Source organism: Heloderma suspectum, chromosome 2 (genome assembly GCF_057233095.1).
Source record: "Heloderma suspectum isolate Gila_16-S chromosome 2, 16-S_ref, whole genome shotgun sequence".
Lineage (NCBI taxonomy): Eukaryota > Metazoa > Chordata > Lepidosauria > Squamata > Helodermatidae > Heloderma > Heloderma suspectum.
The window spans coordinates 335,706,026-335,733,374 of NC_139459.1; the positions used below are offsets into that span (position 1 = coordinate 335,706,026).

At 45.0% G+C, this 27,349-nt stretch overlaps 1 protein-coding gene across 8 annotated transcripts in view; it reads left to right on the top strand.

Moving 5' to 3' along the window:
• The window catches only part of CFAP20DC (CFAP20 domain containing), a 271,330-nt gene that overhangs the window by 185,830 nt on the left and 58,151 nt on the right, over positions 1–27,349 (top strand). For all 8 annotated transcript variants that reach the window (XM_084840501.1, XM_084840499.1, XM_084840500.1 and 5 more), the window contains one exon: positions 21,055–21,116. In XM_084840501.1, coding sequence (XP_084696627.1) covers positions 21,055–21,116 — 62 coding nt within the window. The remainder of the gene's footprint in view (positions 1–21,054; positions 21,117–27,349) is intronic.

Below are 27,349 nucleotides of genomic sequence, written 5' to 3' on the forward strand. Positions count from 1 at the left end.
AAACATTTTTTATGGAAAACTTGAAACGCTGCCAGGCATAATTCTCCACTGAGAGATGGACACATACCAGACCCAAACAGAGTATTCAGCTCATGTTAGTTTAGCTTCTGAGAAATCTCCTCCAGCTCTTCTGGCATGGCAGGGAACACCAGTTCTCATCTTTGTGAGATCTGGTTTTCAGAGCAGCACATGAAGAATTAAACAGAAGAGCAATTTTGACTAGTGTGAAGGCAAATGACCCGAAGGTAAGACTGGCCTTCCACAACCTGCATCAGAATACCCTCAGCAGTCATCATACCTAGAAGTAACAGATCTTATATTGCTTTGTATTTTCCCATCAAAGTGCTCTGTTTTTTAAAAAAAGAATTACTGGATTCTTGAGATTTGAAAGGTGCAGAGGAGAATTGGGTCCCAAAGTTACCATTGCGTCTTTGGATCCCAGTTAAAGAAAGTTCTAGAGTTGTATTATCTAAACAGTTCAATTCTGTTTTCATTGCCTCCCACTGCTGAAGATGGTCACTTCTGAATAATAAGTCAAAGTTAATGTTAGAATGAAATGCGGGAATCCCACTGTGTTTAGTGGGCCTTGCCCCCACATATGTGTCCATAGGAGCTGACTTATATCAGGCTGGACTACTTTTTAATCTTGCCTGATATTGTGATTGACTAGCAGCAGCTTTCTAGGGTCTCAAGTCTTTCGCATCACCTGATACCTCAGCCTTCCCCAACTTTGTGCCCTTCAGATGTTTTGAACTTCAACTCCCATCAGCCCCAGCCAGTATGGCCAGTAGTCAGGAATGCTGAGAGTTGTATTCCAAAACATCTAGAGGGCACCAGATTGGGGAAGCCTAGGCACTGAACTTGGGACATTCTGCATGCAAAACAAGTGTTCTACCTTAAAGCTATGGTTCCCCCTCCATATATCTATCTATCTATCTATCTATCTATCTATCTATCTTCAAAAGCAAGAAATCCAAATAAGAGAAGCCCTTATTTTTAATGTGCCCTTGGAAAGTGAGCAAAGAACCATAAAATGCTGCTCAAATAACAGGATAATGGTCTTAAGGTTGAAATATTCTGTTCACTTGAGAGGATATGATTACCCTATTTATGTTGATTTAAAGTGTTTCAACAATCAAGATAATAAATATTTTAAATTCAGAGGGAGGAAAAATACATTTTTGATTACCAACAGAAATAGCTCCTGCCCTTTTTAACACTTACTCAGATAGCATATTTATCTGTTCTGCATTGTAGTGACCATACTTTCTTTTATGGAACTTATAACCAGAATGCAGAATTTACTGGAATCACTTAAGGTGATTAAGGGTATATCTGATCCAGCACCCCGCCAGTTTTGCATAATTTGCTGTTCTGCGTGAAGTGTGCATAATCAGCATCTATTTTAATATGTACTTTGTTTCATATATCAGAAAACTGGTTCCTTACAAAATTACTATTTACTTATTGTAATATCCTTTGACACTGCCCATGGTCATCCAGAGAAAATTTTCATTAGACTTTGCATCATGAATACTGTCTAACTGCCCTCCTTGTCTACCAACTTTGTTAGAGTTTCATGCTGTGATCCTAAGCGTGCTGCACAGAAAAATCCTTCTAAAACCACTGAGATTTACCTCAGAGATTTACCTCTGTTGAGTCTTTAATGTACTGCATATTCAGCAGTCTTTACTAAAGAAGCAGTCTTCAAGTTTTTTTCTCCTTTTGCAGATGTCTGGCTATTTTGTAGGTTCTTAACTCTTCTTAACAAGATGGCATCTTAACTCCCCACAAATCTTTCAAATTTCCTACCTTTCTCTTTTTCTCATCCACACCCAGAGAGAGAGAGAGAGAGAGAAATTTAACGGTATGTAAAATGGCCTCGATGCAAATTAGAGACATTTAAGAAAAGCCGCTCTTTCTAAGGGTACACAGCTCAACCCTTAATCCCTCTCAAAAAGAATATATTGGCTTCCAAATCTCAATTATCCCTGTTATATGATTATTTACATATGTCAAGTTTAGTTTTACATGATTTTATCACAAAACACTAAACATTAAATGTATTCTGGTATTAAGCAAATTCAGATTGGAATACAAAGTGAGCTGTTTGATCCCACAATGTTTGGAAGACAATCTTACTCGGTCACAAGTGATCGCCACGATGATGATGGGTTTGGACTAATGTCCCTCTGTCTCTCTCTCCCCCTATTAAGATATAATGTATCAGTCATTCGAGTTTGGGGATTTTGCCAGAGTTTTTAACTTGAGACCAAAATTCTTTTAAAACATTTTTTCAAAGAAATGAACCGTTTAAAACCCAAATAACCATTCTGTGGGAGCTGACTTTGGCTGCCCTATTAACTTCAAAATAGGCTTTTGAAATTGTTTTGTTTTAGTTTAGAAAGAGACTGTAAGTTTTATGCAGTGTCAAGTTGACATCACTGGCAATTGAAATTCTTTGCTTGTTCACAAGGCCACTAGAGAAAGCACAGCTGAAAGACAAGCTTCCTTAAGCTGTGCTTCCCACCATGCTTCAGCTGATTGTCTAGTGAAAAAGTCTTCCTCCAGGATTAAGAAGCCTGCTTGCCTCCATTATTGTTTTCCAAAAGTAGCCAGCATAAATGCCTGTTCTGCCAATTTTTCCATTTTTTCAGGATGTAGAGCCACTGACTCAGAATTCCCCCAATTATATTTGCAGAGCTGGTGAGCAGACTTAGGGTAGGAGCCAAGCCTCAGATTCATTCACGTGTCTGATTTATTTACATGGTCAAGCGATTAATCTGACTGAAAGAAAAGAGGGAGGGGGAAAGAGCCTCTGGACATTGAGTGGCTTGTGACCCCTTTCTGTTCCATCATCAGATAAGTGGCTCTGGGCTTGTTCCCATAATTCACTTCAGCCTCTGGTTTGCTTTATGCATTTAAGGAGTGAATCAGAGGTTGAAGATACCAACCTAAGGGAAAAGCCCTCAGTAAAACTGGAACTTCATGTTCCCACTCTTCCTGCATAAATAAATAAACCTCAGAAAAGTCATTGTCTCTAGTATACAGGAGGAAGTAGGGTGGAAATCCCCTTTCAGGGAGAGGACAGACAGAGATGGCCAGGCACCAGGGGTGGGGAGGCAGAGAGGAGCAAATTGGTTAGTGTTTCTCCCTCTTCTGTTGCCAGTTAATACATTCAGGGATTGTGCTTATGCAGCACAAGGGAGCCTAGGGCAGAGGTCAGTTAGAAAAAGAGGTACCATGCCAGCTCAATATTGGAACGTAGGGAAAACCACTAAACCATTCAGGTATGACCTCAATCATATCCCTTATGAATATACAGTGGAGGTGAGGAATAGGTTTCAGGGATTAGACCTGATAGACAGAGTGCCTGAGGAACTATGGACGGAGGTCCGTAACATTGTTCAGGAGGCAGCAACGAAATCCATCCCAAAGAAAAAGAAATGCAAGAAAGCCAAGTGGCTGTCTGATGAGGCTTTACAAGTAGCTGAGGAAAGAAGGGAAGCGAAAAGCAAGGGAGAAAGGCGAAGATACATCCAACTGAATGCAGAGTTCCAGAGAATAGCAAGGAGAGACAAGAAGGCCTTCTTAAATGAACAATGCAAAGAAATCGAGGAAAACAATAGAATGGGAAAGACTAGAGATCTATTCAAGAAAATTGGAGATATCAAGGGAACGTTTTGTACAAAGACGGGCATGATAAACGACAAAGAAGGCAGGGACCTAACAGAAGCAGATGAGATTCAGAAGAGGGGGAAAGAATACACAGAAGAACTATACAGGAAAGATCTGAATGTCCCTGATAGCCATGATAGTGCGGTCACTTAACTTGAGCCGGACATCCTAAAGAGTGAAGTCAAGTGGGACTTCGGAAGCATTACTAACAACTAGGGTTGGCGGAGAATTTCTCCCCGAAACTTCGGGGGGCCGAGTGCCAACGTGTTCGGCCCCCCGAACAAATTTCGGGGAGAAATTCTCCGCACCCCCCCCGGGACGGGACTTACCTTTGGCGAATGTCCCTCCCGGCGGCGGGTCCAGCCGGCGGTTCGTCGGGTCTTCGTCCGGGGTGGGAGCGGCAGCCGGTCTTTCGACCGGCTGCCGCTGCCACCATTCCAATAAAAGAAAAAAAAAAACGCCCCCATGATAGGCTACGTGACGATTAACGTAGCCTATCACGGCTAGATTTGCAAAGTCAGCCGTGATAGGCTACGTAAATCATCACGTAGCCTATCACGGGTGACTTAAAAAAAAAAACACGTACGGATAATGGCGGCCCCCATAGGGAGCCGCCATTCCCGTTCCTTATTTGGTCGCTGTAGTCTACGTAAATCTTTACGTAGACTACGGCGAAAATAAGGGCAACGCAAATAGCATTGCCCTTATTTTCGCCGTAGTCTACGTAAAGATTTACGTAGACTACAGCGACCAAATAAGGAACGCGAATGGCGGCTCCCTATGGGGGCCGCCATTTGCGTACGCGCTTTTTTTTTTTTTTTTTAAAGTCACCCGTGATAGGCTACGTGACGATTTACGTAGCCTATCACGGCTGACTTTGCAGATCTAGCCGTGATAGGCTACGTTAATTGTCACGTAGCCTATCACGGGGGCGTTTTTTGTGTTTTTTTTTTACTTTTTAGTTCGCGGCCGGGTGAGGAAGCCTCACCCCGGCCTGAATTTCGGCCGGGCGAGGCGGGAAGCCTCCCCCCCCCCCGGCCTGAACTTCGCGGGGGGAGCAGCGAAGCGCCTCCCCCCCACCGCAAAAAGCTTCGAGGGCAGGTAAGGGACTTTCGTGCACCCCTACTAACAACAAAGCTAGCGGAGATTACAGTATTCCAGCTGAGCTATTTAAAATCCTAAAAGATTATGCTGTTAAAGTGCTGCACTCAATATGCCAACACATTTGGAACACTCAACAGTGGCCACAAGAATGGAAAAGGTCAGTTTGTTTGTTTGTTTGTTTGTTTGTTTGTTTCATTTCTATGCCGCCCAATAGCCGAAGCTCTCTGGGCGGTTCACAAAAATTAAAACCAAACAGCACACAATAAAACAATTTAAAGTATATAGAACATTAAAGCCACAATATAACAATGCAACCACAATAAAACCTAGCAGCAGTGCAGGAGTTTAAAATACAGATTTAAAACAGCAAAGCTAAAAGTTCCGAAAGCTAAAATGCTAAAATGCCTGGGAGAATAAAAAGGTCTTCACCTGGCACCGAAAGGAATACAATGTAGGTGCCAGGCGAACCTCGCTAGGAAGCTCATTCCAGAGCCGGGGTGCCACAGCAGAAAAAGCTCTCCTCCTAGTAGCCACCCGCCTCACTTCCTTTGGCAGGGGCTCACAGAGGAGGGCCGCTGACAATGATCTTAAGGTCCGGGCAGGCACATATGGGAGGAGGCGATCCTTCATATAACCTGGCCCCAAGCCGTTAAGGGCTTTAAATGTTAATACCATTACTACTACATCATGCTTCCTTAAAACATTGGCTATTTGCTTTTCAAAAGTTTCATCCTTGGCTTCTCCTTGGATGAAACTTTTGAAAAGCAAATAGCCAATGTTTTAAGGAAGCATGATGTAGTAGTAATGGGGGACTTCAATTTCCCCGATATTTGTTGGGAGACAAATTCTGCAAAACATGGCCCCTCCAGGAAATTCCTGACTTGTGTGGCGGATAACTTCCTCCTACAGAAAGTAGAGGAAGGAACTAGAGGATCGGCTATCCTTGACTTGATCCTAACCAACAGAGATGACTTAGTGGATAAAGTAGCAGTTACAGGAACTCTGGGGGAAAGTGACCATGTTGTACTTGAGTTCTTGGTTCTAAGGGAAGCAAAAGCCGAGTGTACTCAAACGCGTACCCTGGATTTTAGGAAAGCTGATTTTAATAAACTCAGAACAATGATCAGTAAGGTCCCATGGCAAACAATGCTAGTGAGAAAAGGAGTCCAAGATGGGTGGGAACTTTTAAAAAAGGAAATTCTCAAGGCACAATCACAAACAATTCCAACAAGAAGAAAAGGTGGAAGACAACAGAAGAAGCCAATGTGGCTTCACAAAAAGCTTAGGGATGACCTGAAAACAAAAAAGGACACATATAGGAAGTGGAAAGAAGGCCAAGTAACAAAGGAAGAGTACAGGCAGGTAGCACAGAATTGCAGGGATGGCGTCAGGAAGGCTAAAGCTGAGAACGAGGTGAGGTTAGCGAGGGATGCTAAAAACAACAAAAAGGCTTTCTTCAGCTACGTGCATAGTAAAAGGCAGAGGAAAGAAATGGTTGTTCAGCTATTAAATAAGGATGGCAAAATGATAACAGAGGACAAAGAAAAGGCAGAGGTGCTCAATTCCTACTTTGGCTCAGTCTTCTCCCAAAAGAGGGTCTATGACCCCCCTGGCAAAGGCGAAGTACAGGCTGAAGGGGCAGGATTGCAGCTTGAGATCGACAGGCATATGGTCAGGGAACACCTAATTACTTTGAATGAGTTCAAATCTCCAGGGCCAGATGAACTGCATCCTAGAGTCATAAAGGAACTGGCAGAAGAACTCTCAGAACCGCTGTCTATTCTCTTTGAGAAATCATGGAGGACCGGGGAAGTGCCAGATGATTGGAGGAGGGCTAATGTTGTCCCTATCTTCAAAAAGGGTAAAAAGGAGGAACCTGGGAACTACAGACCAGTCAGTCTGACATCAATCCCTGGGAAAATTCTGGAGCAGATGATAAAGCAATCCATCTGGAAGCACCTTGACAACAATGCCGTGATTACTCGAAGCCAACATGGATTTGTCAAAAACAAGTCCTGCCAAACAAATCTGATCTCATTTTTTGATCAAGTCACCTCCCTTGTAGACCGTGGGAATGCTGTAGACATCATATACCTCGACTTCAGCAAAGCTTTCGACAAAGTGCCCCATGATATCCTGATGAGCAAACTTGCTCGAAGTGGGCTAGATGAAACAACGATCATGTGGATCCACAGTTGGCTACAGAATCGGACTCAAAGAGTGCTTATCAATGGGACCTTCTCAAGCTGGGGAGAGGTAACGAGTGGGGTACCGCAGGGCTCAGTCCTGGGCCCTGTGCTCTTCAACATTTTTATTAATGACTTGGAGGAGGAGGTGCAGGGAATGCTGATCAAATTTGCAGATGACACAAAATTGGGTGGGATAGCTAATACTTTGGAAGACAGAAACCAAATTCAAAGTGATCTGGATAGACTGGAGTGCTGGGCAGAAAACAACAGAATGGCATTTAATAGGGACAAATGCCAAGTTCTGCACCTAGGAAAAAGAAACCAAATGCACAGTTACAAGATGGGGAATACGTGGCTCAACCACACTACGAGCGGGAAGGATCTTGGAATTGTCGTCGATCACAAGCTGAATATGAGCCAACAATGTGATGTGGCTGCAAAAAAGGCAAATACTATTTTGGGCTGCATTAATAGAAGCATCGCTTCCAAATCCCGGGAAGTACTAGTTCCCCTCTACTCAGCACTGGTTAGGCCTCATCTGGAGTACTGTGTCCAGTTCTGGGCACCACACTTTAAGAAGGATGCAGACAAGCTGGAGAGGGTTCAAAGGAGGGCAACAAAGATGATCAGGGGACTGGAAACAAAGCCCTATGAAGAGAGACTGAAAGAACTGGGCATGTTTAGCCTTGAGAAGAGAAGACTGAGGGGAGATATGATAGCACTCTTCAAGTACTTGAAAGGTTGTCACAGATAAGAAGGCCAGGATCTCTTCTTGATCATCCCAGAGTGCAGGACACGGAATAATGGGCTCAAGTTACAGGAAGCCAGATTCCGGCTGAACATCAGGAAAAACTTCCTGAGTGTCAGAGCAATACGGCAATGGAACCAATTACCTGGGGAGGTGGTGGGCTCTCCCACACTGGAGGCCTTTAAGACGAGGCTGGACAGCCATTTGTCAGGGATGCTCTGACTTGGATTCCTGCATTGAGCAGGGGGTTGGACTCGATGGCCTTGTAGGCCCCTTCCAACCCTACTATTCTATGATTCTATACCAGCACTTTGAATCGGGCTTGGAAATGGACTGGCAGCCAGTGCAGCTGGAAAAGTACTGGCGTAATATGAGCTCGCAGGCCAGTCCCTGTTAACAATCTTGCTGCCTTATTTTGGACCAGCTGAAGTTTCCGGACCATTTTCAAAGGCAGCCCCACGTATAACGCATTGCAGTAATCCAGACGAGAAGTTATCAGAGCATGGATCACTGTAGCTAGGCTATCTCTGTCCAGATAAGGGCGTAGTTGGTATACCAGCCTAAGCTGATAAAAAGTGCTCCGTGCCACTGAGTTCACCTGTGCCTCAAGTGACAGTTCTGGATCCAAGAGCACCTCCAAACTACGAACCTGATCCTTTAGGGGGAGTGCAACCCCCTCCAGAACAGGTTGAATATCACCTAGCCGGGCAGACGAACCACCCACTAACAGTACCTCCGTCTTGTCTGGATTGAGTTTCAGTTTATTGGCCCTCATCCAGTCCATTACCGTGCCCTGGCCCTGATTCAGAACAGCCACTGCCTCACCTGGATTTGATGAGAAAGAGAGGTAGAGCTGGGTGTCATCCGCATATTGATGGCACCTCAGCCCACACCTCCGGATAACCTCCCCCAGCGGTTTCATGTAGTTGTTAAACAGCATGGGGGATAAAATAGAGCCCTGTGGAACTCCATGGCACAATTGCCACGGCACAGAGCAATAATCCCCCAGCACCACCTTCTGGAATCAGCCATCCAAGTAGGAGCGGAACCACTGTAATGCAGCGCCTCCAACTCCCAACCCAGACAACCTGTCCAGAAGGATACCATGGTCGATGGTATCGAAAGCCGCTGAGAGGTCCAGAAGAATCAACAGGGTCGCACTCCCCCTGTCCCTCTCCCGGCAGAGGTCATCCCACAGGGCGACCAAGGCAGTTTCCGTTCCAAAACCAGGCCTGAAGCCCTATTGAAATGGATCTAGATAATCCGTTTCATTCAACAGTGCCTGGAGCTGTCCTACAACCACTCGCTCAAGCACATTGCCGAGGAAGGGTTGTTGGCCACTGGCCTATAATTGTTAACATCCTCTGGGTCCAGGTTAGGCTTTTTCAGGAGTGGTCTAATTACCGCCTCTTTTAAAGCAGCAGGCACCACTCCCTCTCTCAAGGAGGAATTTACAACCTCCTGGACCCAGCCGGACATCCCCTCCTTGTTTGATTTAATAAGCCATGAAGGGCAAGGGTCAAGAACACAAGTGGTCGATCGGACTTGACCAAGCACCTTGTCCGCATCCTCAGGCCTCAGTAACTGAAACTCATAGAATCATAGAATAGTAGGGTTGGAAGGGGCCTACAAGGCCACCGAGTCCAACCCCCTGCTCACTGCAGGAATCCAAGTCAGAGCATCACTGACAAATGGCTGTCCAGCCTCGTCTTGAACGCCTCCAGTGTGGGAGAGCCCACAACCTCCCCAGGTAATTGGTTCCATTGTCGTATTGCTCTTACAGTCAGGAAATTTTTCCTGATGTTCAGCCGGAATCTGGCTTCCTGTCACTTGAGCCCATTATTCCGTGTCCTGCACTCTGGGATGATCAAGAAGAGAGCCTCGCCTTCTTCTCTGTGACAACCTTTCAAATACTTGAAGAGTGCTATCCTATCTCCCCTCAGTCTTCTCTTCTCAAGGCTAAACGTGCCCAGTTCTTTCAGTCTCTCTTCATAGGGCTTTGTTTCCAGTCCCCTGATCATCTTTGTTGCCCTCCTCTGAACCCTCTCCAGTTTGTCTGCATCCTTCTTAAAGTGTGGTGCCCAGAACTGGACACAGTACTCCAGATGAGGCCTTACCAGTGCTGAGTAGAGGGGAACTAGTACTTCCCGGGATTTGGAAGTGATGCTTCTATGAATGCAGCCCAAAATAGCATTTGCCTTTTTTGCAGCCACATCCCATTGTTGGCTCATATTCAGCTTGTGATCAACAATTCCAAGATCCTTCTCACTTGTAGTGTGGTTGAGCCACATATCCCCCATCTTGTAACTGTGCATTTGGTTTCTTTTTCCTAGGTGCAGAACTTGGCATTTATCCCTATTGAATGTCATTCTGTTGTTTTCTGCTCAGCGCTCCAGTCTATCCAGATCACTTTGAATTTGGTTTCTGTCTTCCAAAGTATTAGCTATCCCGCCCAATTTTGTGTCATCTGAAAATTTGATCAGCATTCCCTGCACCTCCTCCTCCAAGTCATTAATAAAAACGTTGAAGAGCACTGGGCCCAGGACTGATCCAATAAACTCATCCAATAAAACTGGACCAGATGGTGCTCTGAACGCCTCTACCAATGGAACTGCATTAATCGTGGTGTCCAATTCATGACGAATCTGAGCGACTTTATCTTCAAAGTGCCTTGCAAACTTATCACAGCGTGCCGCCGAGGGTTCCACCGTCTCTCTCCCTGGCCCAGACTGTAACAGGCCATGAACCGCTCGGAAAAGCTCCGCTGGACGACACTGAGAAGATGCAGTGCTGGTGGAAAAGAACTGTCTCTTTGCCACCCTCACTGCCACAGAGTAGGCTTGATAGTGGACTCTTACATGTGTTCGGTCAGACTCAGCACGAGTTTTCCTCCACCTGCGTTCTAGCCATCTCCCCTCTTGCTTCATTGCCCTTAGCTCAGGTGTATACCAAGGAGCTGGCCGGGCTCTGCTCAGAGGGAGAGGGCGCTTGGGTGCGATCGTGTCAACCGCCCAAGTCATCTCTGCATTCCACAGAGCAACCTGGGCTTCTACAGGAGCACCAGCCATACCAGCAGGAAAATCCCCCAGAGCCCTCTGGAATCCATCAGAATCCATTAATCTCCAGGGGCGGACCATTTTAATAGGTCCCCCACCCTTGCAGAGGGGGAAGGCCGCCAGGAGTCTAAACCTCAGCAGGAAGTGATCTGACCATGACAAAGGGACAGATGTTAATTCCTCCACTTTCAGATCACCATCCTCCTGCCCAGTTGAGAAAACCAGATCAAGCGTGTGTCCTTTTATATTCGTTGGGCCGATGACATGTTGGAACAGCCCCATGGTTGTCATGGCGGCCATGAAGTCCTGAAACGCCCCAGATACAGCAGCCTCGGCATGGAAATTGAGATCCCTCAGGACCATCATCCTAGGGGTCCTCAACACCAAGTCCGAGACCACCTCCGTCAGCTCAGGCAGGGAGACTGATGGGCAGCGGGGTGGGCGGTACACCAACAGAATCCCCAATCTGTCCTGGGTACCCAACACAAAGTACAAACACTCAAGATCTGCACTCGAATGAGCAGGAAGCCTGGAGAGGGAGATTGAATTCCTATAGACCACGGCAACCCCCCCTCCCCGACCCTCAAGTTGGTGTTGGTGCTGCACCGAGTACCCAGGAGGGCACAGCTGGGAGAGAGTGTCCCCTCCCAGTTCCCCCACCCAGGTCTCAATAATACATACCAGGTCAGCCCCCTCACCCACAATCAAATCATGGATGAGGGAGATTTTATTTTGGGCCGACCTGGCATTCAGCAGCAGCACCACCAGACCCGATGGCAGACTGGTAAGGCTGCCAGGAACCATCAGGTTGGGGGAAGAACCAGAAGAGGGGACAGCTGTAAGATGTCTATCCCCTCTTCTCCTCAGCTGGCCTGTTAATCCCCCAACACCATACCTCCCCCTGCCCGTGACCACAGTTATGGTGGCACCTCCCCGACCCCCTGAGTTGCTCAATAGTCCTCCCAGGCACATATTAAAATGTTAAGATATAAACTGCACAACAGTTTAAAAGAATATAAAAAAGATAAAAGAGAACAGCATCTAAGAAGGAGCAAATAAAGTCCACGTTTGCCCCTTTCTCCCTGGTCTTTAAAGCTGCTGCCCTCTGCTGCTGCTATTTGCTGCTGGTATCTGTGGCTGCTGGTGTCTCTGGAGAAGTAGGTGGGTGGGTCTGCAGGTGCTGTTCCGTACGACTCCAAGTGCAACGCTAAGTGCTCCTTCCCGAGCAGCCTCTGGCAGCCCCGCCTTAATACCTGTTTACATTCCAATTCCAAAGAAGGGCAATGCCAAAGAGTGTTCAACTACCGTACAACTGCGCTCATTTCACATGCCAGCAAGGTTATGCTCAAAATCCTACAAGCTAGGCTTCAGCAGTATGTGAACCGAGAACTACCGGAAGTACAAGCTGGGTTTCGAAGAGGCAGAGGAACTAGAGATCAAATCGCCAACATTCGCTGCATCATGGAGAAAGCAAGAGAATTCCAGAAAAACGTCTATTTCTGCTTCATTGACTACGCTAAAGCCTTTGATTGTGTGGATCACAACAAACTGTGGCAAATTCTTAAAGAGATGGGAGTACCAGACCACCTTACCTGTCTCCTGAGAAACCTGTACAAGGCTCAAGAAGCAACAGTAAGAACCAGACATGGAACAACCGATTGGTTCAAAATTGGGAAAGGAGTACGACAAGGCTGCATATTGTCGCCCTGCTTATTTAACTTATATGCAGAGTACATCATGAGAAACGCCGGGTTGGATGAATCACAGGTCAGAATTAAGACTGCTGGGAGAATTATCAACAACCTCAGATACGCAGATGATACCACCCTAATGGCAGAAAGTGAAGAGGATCTAAAGAGCCTCTTGTTGAGGGTGAAAGCGGAGAGTGCAAAAGCTGGTTTGAAACGCAACATTACAAAAACTAAGATCATGGCATCTGGCCCCATCACTTCCTGGCATATAGAAGGGGAAGAAATGGAAGCAGTGACAGATTTTACTTTCTTGGGCTCCAAGATCACTGCAGACAGTGACTGTAGCCATGAAATTAAAAGATGCTTGCTCCTTGGGAGGAAAGCTATGGCAAACCTAGACAGCATAGTAAGAAGCAGAGACATCACCTTGCCGACAAAGGTCCGCATAATCAAAGCTATGGTTTTCCCAGTAGCAACGTATGGCTGTGAGAGCTGGACTATAAGGAAGGCTGAGCGCCGAAGAATTGATGCTTTCGAACTGTGGTACTGGAGAAGACTCTTACGAGTCCCCATAGTTCCTCAGGCACTCTGTCTATCAGGTCTAATCCCTTAAATCTGTTCATCACCTCCACTGTATATTCATAAAGGATATGGTTTAGGTCCTACCTGAATGGTTTAGTGGTTTTCCTACATTCTTCAGTTTAAGCCGAAATTTTGCAACAAGAAGCTCATGATCTGAGCCACAGTCAGCTCCAGGTCTTGTTTTTACTGACTGTATAGAGCTTCTCCATCTTTGGCTGCAAAGGACAGAATCAATCTGATTTCGATATTGACCATCTGGTGATGTCCATGTGTAGAGTCGCCTCTTGTGCTGTTGGAAAAGAGTGTTTGCTGTGATCAGTGTGTTCTCTTGGCAAAACTCTATTAGCCTTTGTCCTGCTTCATTTTGTACACCAAGGCCATGCTTGCCTGTTATCCCGGTGATTTCTTGACTTCCTACTTTAGCATTCCAATCCCCTATGATGAAAAGGACATCTTTTTTTGGTGTTAGTTCTAGAAGATGTTGTAGGTCTTCGTAGAACCCATCATCCTCAGCTTCTTCAGCCTCAGTGGTTGGGGCATAGACTTGAATTACTGTGATGGTGAATGGTTTGCCTTGGAGTCGTACTGAGATCATTCTCCCAGTACTGCTTTTCCCACCCTTTTGTTGATTATGAGTGCTACTCCATTTCTTCTAAGGGATTCTTGCCCACAGTAGTAGATATGATGGTCACCTGAATTAAATTCGCCCATGCTTGTCCATTTTAGTTCGCTGATTCCCAAGATGTCAATGTTCAATCTTGCCATTTCACGTTTGACCACCTCCAGCTTACCTTGATTCATTGGTCTTACATTCCAGGTTCCTAAACAATATTGTTCTTTACAGCATCGGATTTTCTTTTCACCACCAGACACATCCACAGCTGAGTGTCCTTTCGGCTTTGGCCTAGCCGCTTCACTCTTTCTGGCGCTACTAGGAAATTCCCTCTGCTCTTCCCCAGTAGTATATTGGATACCTTCCGACCTGAGGGGCTCGTCTTCCAGCGTCATATCTTTTAGCCTTGTGATATGTTCCATGGGGTTTTCTTGGCAGGAATACTGGAGTGGGTTGCCATTTCCTTCTCCAGTGGACCACATTTTGTCAGAACTGTCTGTCATGACCTGTCCGTCTTAGGTGGCCCTGCACGGCATAGCTTATGGCTTCACTGAGTTATGCAAGCCCCTTCGCAACAACAAGGCAGTGATCCATGAAGGGGATCTAGTACAGGCAAACTCCCTAAGACCCATACCTGGGAGCCACCCATCCTTAGAGACTCTGTCTTGTCAGGATTCTGTCTCAAGTTCGTTGGCCTTCATCCAACCCATCACTGCATCCAGGCACCAGTTCAGAGCATGCAAGGCCTCTCGTGACTCAGATGTTACAGAGAAATAGAGCTAGGTGTCATCAGTATGCCAATGACTGCCCCCAGCAGCTTCATATAGATGTTAAATAGCATGGGAGACAAAATGGTACCCTGTGGCACACTGCAGCATATTTGCCAGGGAGCCAGAGCACAATCCCCCAGTGCTACCTTCTGGAACCATCCCTGAAAGTAGGAGTAGAACCACTGTAGCACACAGTACCTCCAATTCCCAACTCACAGAGACAATCTAAAAAAATACCATGGTCAACATTATCAAAAGCCTCTGAGAAATCAAGCAGGATTAGCAGAGTTGCACTTCCTCTTGCAAGAGGTCATCCATCAGGGCGACCAAAGCCAATTCTGCCCCCAAACAGGCCTGAACCCAGACTGAAATGGGTCAATAGAATCAATATCCTCCAAGAACATCTGCAGTTGCCCAGCCACCACCCTCTAAAGCACCTTGTCCAGAAAAGGAATATTAGTTACTAGGACTAGTTGGTGTAAACCTCCAGATACAGGGAGAGCTTTTTCAGGAGCAGATGCACCACTGCCTCCTTCAAGGCAGCAGGCACCACTCTATCATGCAAAGATGCATTCACCACTCCCTTGATCCACTCAACACCTCCTGGCTGGCTCGGATAAGCCAAAATTGGCAAAGGCCAAGAGAGCAGGTCATGGGCTGAACAGCTACAAATGTCTTGTCTGTATCCTTAGGCCTCAAAAACTGAAACTGATCCCCATCAGCTGAACCAGATGGTGCATTGGACACCTCACCAGAAACTGTACTACAAGCACTGTTCAAGTCAGCATGAAGCCAAGTGATTTTATCCTCAAAGTGCCTCACAAAATTTAGCACAGTAGGCCTTCAAGAGCTCCAACATAGGAATTACTGGGGAAGATGACAACAGACCCTGTACTGCCTGAAAAAGCTCTGCTGGATGGCTACTTGAGGATGCAATGGAGGCAGCAAAGTAGGCCTTCTTTGCTGCCCTCACCACCACACAGTAGGTGCGATTATGTGCTCTCATGTGTATCTGGTCAGCCTCACAATGAGTCTTACACCACTTATGCTCTAGCTGTCTCCCAGCCCATTTCATTGCCTGGAGCTCACCAGAGAATAGGGGAGCACCTTGGACTCCACAGCCCCAAAGAAGGTGCTCAGGAGCTATCATGTCAACATCCCATCATGTTTCATCATTCCATAGTGCAACTAGAGCCTTGACAGGACTGCTGGCTCTGGCTGCTTGGAACTCCCCCAGCATATTCAGGAATCCATCAGATTCCATAAGACACTGGGGGCAGACCATCTTAATGGGTCCCTCACCCCAGCAGGGGGAGACTGATTCTGTAAGCACAAACTTCATCAGCTAGTGGTCTGACCATGACAATGGAGGAACTTCAACCTCTCCCCCACCCCCAATATCTGGACCACCCCACCCTGCACATCCAGAGGCAAAGACTAAATCTAAAGACTAGTATGTCCTCCCCTGTGCGTTGGGCAGATGACAAATTGAGACAGCCCCATCGTTGTTATGGAGGCCATGACATCCTGAGCCGGCCCAATCAAGGCCACCTCGACGTGAATGGTGAAGTCTCCCAGGACCAACGTCCTGGGGTTCTTCAACTCCACACTCCAGACCACCTTAGCCAGCTCAGTCAGGGAGACTGTTGGGCAGCAGGGTGGGCGGTATACCAGCAATATCCCAAGTCTCTCACTGGCCTAACACCAGGTATTGGCTCTCACAGCCTGCAATACAAATACAGTCTGGAGGGTTTCCTGGTGAGTGAGATAGTATTCTTATGGACCTCAGCAACAACACCCCCACCCCTGATCCTCTAATCTGGGTTGATGCTGCACCATTCTCAGGGATCCACTCAACAAACAGGGGTTCAGCTCCAAGAAGACAGGTCAGGTACTGCAAGGATTGAGTTCCAGGATGGTCATCACTGGAAAGAATCCAGAAGCAAGGTCAAACAAAGCCATGGTGAGGTAGTTAGAGAAATCAAGGAGTGGATTGCACTATAGAGTGCTCCAAATTGACCTGTGCAACCTTAAAGGAGACTTAGGCTTCCTAGAAGCTGCTATCTCCTCCCAGAAACTGCATGAGGCCTTTTCCCCTAAAGGGGTCGTGGCTGCTTTTGAAGCCTTTGGCTGTGATGGCATGGAGTCAACTGGGTTCTGGTGGTGGCTTCAGAACAGAAGTCCAGAAGCAAAGACAGCTGGTCCCAGGGACTGTTCTGGGTCTGAGGGAACACATTAAGAGTCCTCTTCTGCATCTGACAGCTTCTCTCCCCACATTAAGATATAAGGTACATTTCCTCTTTAAACAAATATACAACTTCTTCCCTTCTGTTCTGAGATCTTGAATTTGCCATTAGAAAAGGCAAATTTTCACTTGCTTTTGCACTTACTTTCAGAAGTGTTTTACCACCCACAGTTCCAGGGGTGATGAAAATTAGGCCCTTCATAAGAATTATATTTTTATGCTAGTAAAATGAAATTGCAGTGCCCCAACATCATTTCTCCTTTTGTATACTGCACTAGTACTGTTCTGATGCCTGTATTTAAAAACTAATTTTTAAGATTTCCTTCCCTTGATGAACCTGGAGAAAATCATATTTGGTGCATTCCTTTCTTGTGAAAAATGATAAAATTTTGTCTCATTCCAATTAATCATATTTTCCCCAATCTTCCGTGCTCATCAAATCTGTGCTAATTTTTTCCATATAGATTATAAACAGCTTCTCACCAGAAAGCAAGGCTTTTTGTTCTAGATATTGGCTAATTTTACATAACCTCTTTGTCTGTCCACTGGTCTAATCTATGGCAACAGCACCACCAGAAGGCTGTTTTTGTCTGTCATATATCTTTGCTGTGAGTTTCAGTTTGTATGCTTTGTACATTCTTGGATAATAAATACTCAGGTTTATTTACACAATTACTATGAGTTTTCTTCCCTTGTACTTTGACCTCAGCCCTATAATATGCAACTTGATTATCAAGTGTCTTTCAGTTTGTAGTTTTAATCCAGGAGTAAGGGAAAAAGAATTCTCTCTTGATCTACAAAGATACAGAATCCTATAACCAAGATGTAAGACAAATGCATGAACAGATGCTCTCATGCAACGATAAAAGTGATATACTAAAAACTGTACTTTATAGCCAGTGATAGTTTACCAAGAATTGAAATGTAATAACTTGACTGTCAGGAGAAATTGTTGAAATATACATTGTTTAGCAGCTGCGCCAAACTGTCAGGCCGAAAGGAATATAATAGCATTGAGAACTGCATATTATTCTTCTTAGCTGTCAGGTGTAATAATTTCTTTAAAGTGAGTTTTAAATCTTCTTAAAATATATATTTTTTAAAATGTTAAGTTTCTAAATCAGGCATAGAGCATTTTTCTGAAATTATGAATATTTAAAATAAGAATCTAAATATTAAAATAAAAATCAATTATATGTTAGCATTTGCGTGCATGTCACCCAATACTGAAAATACTGGAATTTGAAGGGTGGGGGCAGGCATGGGGAAAGAGAGGAGAGAGAGAGAGAGAATGTAAATTATTACTACGTTATTTTTTCTAAATATGAATGTGCTTAAACCATAATATTTCAGTACGAATCCAAGGCAAACCATTCAACATCACAGTAATTCAAGTCTATGCACCAACCACTGATGCCGAAGAAGCTGAGGTTGATGGGTTCTATGAAGACCTACAACATCTTCTAGAACTAACACCAAAAAAAGATGTCCTCTTCATCATAGGGGATTGGAATGCTAAAGTAGGAAATCAAGAAATCACTGGGATAACAGGCAGGCATGGCCTGGGTGTACAAAATGAAGCAGGACAAAAGGTAATAGAGTTTTGCCAAGAGAACACGCTGATCATAGCAAACACTCTTTTCCAACAGCACAAGAGACGACTCTACACATGGACATCACCAGATGGTCAATATCGAAATCAGATTGATTATGTCCTTTGCAGTCAAAGATGGAGAAGCTCTATACAGTCAGTAAAAACAAGACCTGGAGCTGACTGTGGCTCAGATCATGAGCTTCTTGTTGCAAAATTTCGGCTTAAATGGAAGAACGTAGGGAAAACCACTAAACCATTCAGGTATGACCTCAATCATATCCCTTATGAATATACAGTGGAGGTGAGGAATAGATTTCAGGGATTAGACCTGATAGACAGAGTGCCTGAGGAACTATGGACGGAGGTCCGTAACATTGTTCAGGAGGCAGCAACGAAATCCATCCCAAAGAAAACGAAATGCAAGAAAGCCAAGTGGCTGTCTGAGGAGGCTTTACAAGTAGCTGAAGAAAGAAGGGAAGCAAAAAGCAAGGGAGAAAGGGGAAGATATATCCAACTGAATGCAGAGTTCCAGAGAATAGCAAGGAGAGACAAGAAGGCCTTCTTAAATGAACAATGCAAAGAAATCAAGGAAAACAACAGAATGGGAAAGACTAGAGATCTCTTCAAGAAAATGGGAGATCTCAAGGGAAGGTTTTGTGCAAAGACGGGCATGATAAAGGACAAAGAAGGCAGGGACCTAACAGAAGCAGATGAGATTAAGAAGAGGTGGAAAGAATACACAGAAGAACTATACAGGAAAGATCTGAATGTCCCTGATAGCCAGGATAGTGCGGTCACTGAACTTGAGCCTGACATCCTCGAGAGTGAAGTCAAGTGGGCCTTAGGAAGCATTAGTAACAACAAAGCTAGCGGAGATGACAGCATTCCAGCTGAGCTATTTAAAATCCTAAAAGATGATGCTGTTAAAGTGCTGCACTCAATATGCCAACAAATCTGGAACACTCAACAGTGGCCACAAGACTGGAAAAGGTCAGTTTACATTCCAATTCCAAAGAAGGGCAGCGCCAAAGGGTGTTCAAACTACCACACAATTGTGCTCATTTCACATGCCAGCAAGGTTATGCTCAAAATCATAAAAGCTAGGCTTCAGCAGTATGCGAACCAAGGACTACCGGAAGTACAAGCTGGGTTTCGAAGAGGCAAAGGAACTAGAGATCAAATCACCAACTTTTGCTGGATCATGGAGAAAGCAAGAGAATTCCAGAAAAACGTCTATTTCTGCTTCATTGACTATGCTAAAGCCTTTGATTGTGTGGATCACAACAAACTGTGGCAAATTCTTAAAGTGATGGGAGTACCAGACCACCTTACCTGTCTCCTGAGAAACCTGTACGAGGGTCATGAAGCAACAGCAAGAATCAGACATAGAACAACTGATTGGTTCAAAATTGGGAAAGGAGTACGACAAGGCTGCATGTTGTCACCCTGCTTATTTAACTTATATGCAGAGTACATCATGAGAAACGCCGGGTTGGATGAATCACAGGTTGGAATTAAGATTGCCGGGAGAATTATCAACAACCTCCGATATGCAGACGATACCACCCTAATGGCAGCAAGCGAAGAGGATCTAAACAGCCTCTTGTTGAGGGTGAAAGAGGAGAGTGCAAAAGCTGGTTTGAAACTCAACATTAAAAAAACTAAGATCATGGCATGTGGCCCCATCACTTCCTGGCATATAGAAGGGGAAGAAATTGAAGCAGTGACAGATTTTACTTTCTTGGGCTCCAAGATCACCGCAGACGGTGACTGTAGCCATGAAATTAAAAGATGCTTGCTCCTTGGGAGGAAAGCTATGGCAAACCTAGACAGCATAGTAAGAAGCAGAGACATCACCTTGCCGACAAAGGTCCGTCTAATCAAAGCTATGGTTTTCCCAGTAGTAATGTATGGCTGTGAGAGCTGGACTTTAAGGAAGGCTGAGCGCCAAAGAATTGATGCTTTCGAACTGTGGTACTGGAGAAGACTCTTACGAGTCCCCTGGACTGCAAGGAGGTCAAATCAGTCCATCCTAAAGGAAATCAACCCTGACTGCTCATTGGAAGGACAGATACTGAAGCTGAAGCTCAGATATTTTGGCCACCTAATGCGAAGAGAAAACTCTCTGGAAAAGACCCTGATGCTGGGAAAGACTGAAGGCAAAAGGAGAAGGGGACGACAGAGGATGAGATGGCTAGATAGCATCACCGATGCAATGAATATGAACTTGAGCACACTCCGGGAGAGAGCGCAGGACAGGAAGGCCTGGTGTGCTATGGTCCATGGGGTCACGAAGAGTCAGACACGACTGAACAACAACAACAAACCATAATATTATTTGCAAAGTGTGTGTGTGTGTGTGTGTGTGTTGTGTGAGAGGGAGGGAGGGAGGGAGGGAGGGAGAAAATATGGAAATCCGTACTACTGATATTTCTTTCCAAACGTGAATATGTTTGGACCTTTGCCCCGTGCATCAGGGCAGCATGACATTATTTTCCTATCATGCATACAAAATGTACTACTTTCCTGTCTATGTGAGCTTATGGTTATACTACACAGATGCTTCCCTTCTTACCTTTGCCTCTTCATTTCTTCCCTCCCTTTGTGCCCTCCTCCACTCCCTTTGTGCAGGGGGTGGCAGGAACCTATCTCTTTATTAGCATGGTTCTGTAAGGACCACGTACCATGATTATGCTAAATAGTTAATAATACTGTAGATTTAGCCATATTAAAAGGATGTTGGCAAAATAATTTCCTCACTCCTGCTTCTTGTGTCTTCCACAGCCTGTCAATCAAGGGTGTCACTATCAGAAAGAAATGAACCCGCTTTCCCATTCCAACCCACGGTAAGCTGCTCTTTACAGCCCAGGCAACAAAGATGTGCTCAGAATGTTCTAAAGAACCGATCAATGTGACTTTTCCTTGCTAGGCTCTTAAATCTTATTTTCAGCTTTTCTGTCTTCGAAAGAGATGTCCACCCCCAGTCCTCCCCACACACTCAAGGTTTTGCAACTGCTAATATGTATGTGCGCGTGTCTGAATGTGAGAGAAAAATGTGGAGTGGGGAGGGGAAGGGAAGGGACTGCAGGTGTGTGGCTCAACCATGTTTGCAGCTTATTTGGAAATGTGCAGTGATTCCTAGGAGCCACAATTTAAAGACAATGTTGACATCTTGGAAAAGAATCCTACCATATTGGAAAGCACTATAAGAACATGAAAAGCTTGAGAGAACTGGCTATGTTTAGACAGTTTGGATAAAACAAGGGCTAGGAAGGAAAGCCCATCCCCACAGAGGTGTTCTCCCATTGTGGGAGAGGCTTTTGCCCCATGCCCCAGTTTTCCTGGGGGCAAAGTCATGGAGAACTGTTTCTGTGACTTTGCTAGAGGACTGTTTTGAAAAGCTGGCCCCAGGAAAACTTGTGGTGGGAGCCAAAAACACCTCCCACAGGGAACCATTGGGCTTAGAGGGATGGCTAAGAAATTTGTTTCAGTTCAGGTTTGATAAGAATATACCAAAATTCGCAAAGTTCTCCATACTTGAATAAACTTTGCCGTATCCAAGTAAAAAAACTGAATGGGGGAGAAACTAAAACTAGTGGATTTCTTCATCCAGGCCCAGTGCTTGAGTCCTTTGCTCTTAAAGGTTTGGGGTTGAATCCCCATGTGTTCAGCAATGTTAGTGCTAGGGTTGCCACCTCTTTTTTTCTGACAGGCTCCTCATCTTTAACAGCTATATGGCAGGCAGCTACATTGTGGTCCTCTCCATGCTGGGAACAGCTGTACCTATTGAATTTGGCTGGTGCAGATGGATGAACATTTTCTCCTAGTTCCTTTTGATAAGAATTTAGTAAACGTTGCAAAGTTCATATTCGGGAGAGAAAGAGCTTGAGATTTAAAAATATTGAATGCGGGAGAAAGCAGATCTGACAGATTCACCCATCTGCAGTCCACCATGAGGGTTGGGAGCCAAAATTCCACTTCTGTTGCTTTGCTGGTTACTACTTTGAAGAGCTGCCTGATTAGGTTCAGCAAGGCACCAGTGGGGGTAAATATTTATTGGGCGTAAATAGCTCCGCTCATTTCTGAGCCAATCTGAGGAGAGCTTGTCTATCTCTGACATTTTTACCTCAGTGTCTGCCACAGCAACCACAGTGCATTGTAGAAGATTCTGGAGCATGTTCAGGGAGCACAGTTTTTCATGCAGAGTTCTGGCCAAGATTGGGCCTTTGAGTGAATTGAGAGTATATCTAAAAACATACCCAAGCCTCTTCTGCAGCTGTACATTATAGGGGAAGATTGAGAATGGAGAACAAGCTAGCTCTCAGGATAGCTTGTCATCAGTTACTGATCTTCTCATTAAGGAAGGCTAATAAGCTTCCAAGAAACCCCAGGGTTCCTTAGAACACCATCTGAAAACCACTGGCCTAAAGAAAAAGACGACTGATGAGCCATGTTGACAATTTCCAAGCACATCAGTAGGGAAAAGCAGAACAGTATATCCACTCAAAACAAAACAAAGCTTAATAAGAGGAACAAAGATTAGTTTATGCTAGGAGGAATTTGATCTTTCCAAATCCCTATATGAAATGACCTAATCTCTACATCTCACAGATTGAGATGAATGCGCAGATAAGAACGTAGCTATCCAACAATTTTCTCACTTTTCAGAATGTTGGAGTGCAATTCTCGGCATTTTAAACGTATCAAAATATGCAACTAAATATTGTTTTAAGAGAAAATATATGTTTAAATATGTATTTTGTGAATATTTTTCTTTTTTTAAAAAAAATCACAGATTAATGCAGAAATGGAATTATACGTGAAAACATGTGAAAGTGACTCAGACCAGAAATAGATTCACCCACCCCTAGTTTATGCATTGTGGTAAACTTCCCAACTCTAAGGGCATGTCTGTGCAGCTTCAATGAAGGAGGTGGGTGTGTATCTTTCAGCACATCCAGTTACTGCAAGAAACACAGGAAGGGTACTTCAGCCTATGTTGGTAACCCAGCAATCAACAACTGACAGGAAGCACACGGCTTTCTTCCCGCAGTGAACGCAGAGATGTCCTGACCAAAAAGAACAAGGGGACATAGTAACAGACTGCCATGTAAACTGCCTGCCACAGCAGAATACACTGGAGAGAGTAAAACACACCAGATGAAGTCTGCAATCCTATGCACACTTTCCTCGGAGTAAGTCCCATTGAACTAAATGTGGCTTACTTTTCAGTAGACATCTATAGGACTGCACTCTCAGAAAAGTGAGGATTTTGGCTTGAGAGGGTGAGAGCTGCAAGAATACAAAACACTGGGCTGGTTCACATGACATGACAACCCACCGTGGCTTAATTTACCCATGGGAGCTGTCATGTTGAGGGCCCATGGGTTCCACTTTTGCATGGTGCCTGCGGGTACCTGCCTTACAGTGGCTTGTCATGCCATGAGAACCCAAACGGCATGTCTTGTTGGGAGTGGGCAGCAACCTAACAACAGCCTATGGCTTAATTGACGGTTGCTGCCTAGTCCAAGAAGCCATGCCACCCAGGTTCGCATGACACAGCAACCCACACTGGCGAGCGTAATTAGGCAAATTCCTCCAGCATGTAACCAGCACACGCGGTGTGGGAAATAAGCCATAGTGGCTTATTTCCCCCACCATTATTGTCCAAACCCAGTCACTCTCAGAGCATCCAGATGTAGACAGGATCATGTCCCACACATATTTTCACATATTACACTAAAGACATTTTGAAGTCTCTCTCATACTATTTGTGTGCAGATGTGGATGTTTTAATGCAAGACAGAAAGCAGAAGAGAGACATTTTTCCCTAGAAGTTCATTCTAGACAAAGTAGGTATTAGATTTCAATTGCAGATGTGAGGAATTCAACCAACTTAAGTGTAATTTGCACACACACAAAATGCTCCAGATCTCCTCCCCGTCTTTCCTGGAGTTGTAGATTCACTTTTTTCAATTTTTATATATATATATATATATATACACACACACACACACACACACACACATACATACACACACGCACACGTGTGTGTATGTGTACATATATATATATATATATCGCCTTTTTTTGTTTTTATGCAAGTTGTGTTACAGGCTTGGAGGACAAGGTATTAAATGTTAGACTGCAAGTGAGTGTATGTGTTCCTATTAGTAACTTGAGACTAACAATGTGAATCATGCCTTCTATTGATATTGGCCCCAATCAGGTTTGGGATGGAAGTAGTTTTGCTGCTTAATTATCTTTTCAGTGTGTTAACCATATTTTAAAATGTCTTTTGTTTCTGATGGCTTTCCAACATATATTCCATCGCCTTTATCTTTTAGGTGAGATCACTCATTCCCCAACATTTACTTACAAGATACCATCTAAAACTGACTTTTATCTCACTGATAAGACTTAGGATTGATTCCATCCCTTAATTCAACACCCTTGAAAACAGCTGATTTTTATAATTTTATTACTTTTATTAAGAAATTGTATGGGGGTCTGTTTCTCCAGAACATAAACCCTATTCGAGCATTAACAATGATTAACAATGGAATAGAGGGGAAAGTAGGGCTGTACCCTCTAACCCCATCCCTGCCCCCCATTGTCCATGTGGGGGAATGTCTGTAGAGAGGAGTCTGCTTAATGTGTATAGTTCCAAGTCACTGGGGAACCTACGTGGATATTACAGGCTCCCCTCTACAGACGTTTCCCCCATTAATAGATGGCAGTAGACAGTGGGCCGGGCCCTGCTCTCCCAATCCATGTGAGTGTTAATCACAAGTAGAGCTACTGGATAGCAATCATAGGTTATTATTTTTGACACATATTGTTAACAAATTGTTATACTATGTTTGAGACTGAACAGGGCCAGCCATAGAGGACTCTTAACAGGGCCCAACTCCATCTTCCAGCCCCACCCACACTGCTTCTACATGCAAACACAGATCCTAGTCCACCACCTATTCCTAACCTTGAAAAATGGCTGGGAGGTCAGTGGCAATGAACAGCTCGAGAATCTTTACAGGCCATAGCTAAGTCATACTTCTGTGGCTTGGTTAGGGTTGATTGCTATTGTTACCTGTAAGTCTCCCAGTCTAAATTATCCATATGTTGGAAGAAGGAGTGTGATGTGGTCTTAAAATAATGAAAACTAACTATTATGCCAGCAGTCCCAATCAAAGTTTGTCACTGATGCAGGGCAGTAGTGAAGGTGAGCTGTAAATGTCCACATGACATATACAACGGCATACAGCATTGCAGCTGGTGAGTTTTCCAGATGTCTAGCTACAGAAATCTACTCCTTTAAGTACCCATGGGCGTTGTTGTAGGAAGATGCACCTGGGAATGTGCCCCAGATCTTTAGAGCTGTCCTGATGTCATCATCTGCCTTAATATTAGGGATATCTGGCATGGGGAAATCTGACCCTCTTGGGGCTCAACGGATTTCCCCTGAGCCACCAGGTTGGCTTGTACTAGCGAGCCATGGGCTCCCCGCCAGAACTCACAGACTCCAAGCTGCGGTGGGTCGCTGTGTGCAAGTCTTTTCTTCTCCCCGCTGGGGCCTGGGAGGGAGAAGGAAAGATTTGCACACAGCAGCCAGAGGTGGGGTCACTTTGTGCAAGTCTCTCCTTCTCCCTCCCAGGGCCTGGGAGGAAGAGACATTTGCACACAGCTCAGCTAGCAATGGCAGCGGCAGAAGTCCGCAAACTGGCCTGACTTGACCTGTGTTGAGTCAGGCCAGCTAACGGACAAACAAGCTGGAGTCCAGGGGGCTGAGCCATCAAAATCCCAGTGGGCTTAACCCCCTGGACAGATTCTTCCACCATCCCTACTTAATACAAGCTTGCTTCTTCCCTCTGAGCTCAGTAGCCTTGCAGTTACTGGAAGACCTTGGGACTCACTCACACTACACAATAGCAAGTGTATCATGAAGATACCACCCTTTTAAACTAGAGGGGAGACTGTCACCTTTCCTTTGACAGTCTGCTCGTTGTTGTTGTTGTTTTTAGCTCTCTCCCTACTTTTCTACTCTTACATGCCCACTACTGGGAGCTTGTTTGCAGTTCCTCTGAAGTGCTACCTCTCTGAAAGGAGCCATTTGGCTTGGGGAATTCTCTCCCCCCCACCTTCCATTTCTAATCACCATTCTTCTTTTTCTCTTCTTCCTTTTTCTTTCTTTTTCTCCTTTATTCCACCCAGAGCACATCTTGGGGAATTCTCAAAAGGGGACGGTGATGGGCAAGAGAAGTTCTGAACTGTATTTTACTTTATGCAAACAGACAAAAGGATGTGTTTTTCTCCTCTTCCTCTTCACCCAAGTCTTTGAGAAAAGTGGGTTCATGTGGTTGCAGAAGAAGGAATCTGAGGCTGTTTTGTTTGTGAGTTGCCATTATCCAGCAATAGGAAGGGCTGTAGCTTAGTGGCAGAGGGCATGCCTGGCATGCAGAAGGTCCCAGGTTCAGTCCCTGACATCTCCAGGTAGAGCTAGGAAAGCCTGAGACCCTGGAGAGCCTCTGCCAGTCAGTGTCAACAATACTAGGCTTGATGGACCAAGGGTCTCACCCAATATAAGGTAATATCCTATGTTCCTATGAACAGAAAGCTTTAATAAAAATAGGTGTTAATTTGGGGGGTGGAGGGGAGATACATACTGCTCATTTATACAATCCTGTGTATGTCTACTCAGAAGTTGAGTCCCACTGTGTTCAGTGGGGTTTACTCCCAGGAATGTGTACATAGGATTCCAACAACGGTTATTTTTGCAGGGAGATTTGCAGCCTGAGCATGTTTACTCAGAAATAAACCCTGATTTGTGAACGTGGTAGTGCAGACTTAATAAACTCCCCATCTGATTCCAATCCACTGAATTGACTACCCTTTCAGCCCAATCCTATGCATGTTTTGTCATATGTATTTTTCTTTTTGCATCAGCTTCAGCGGTGAGGGAAAGCCACTTAGTACATGCTCAGAGTAGGGATGGACGAAACCTCCCCTGCCTGCCCTGCACACTGCTCAGTGAATCCCTGCTACTTACCCAACCCAGTGAGCAGCGTGGGCCAAGCCACTG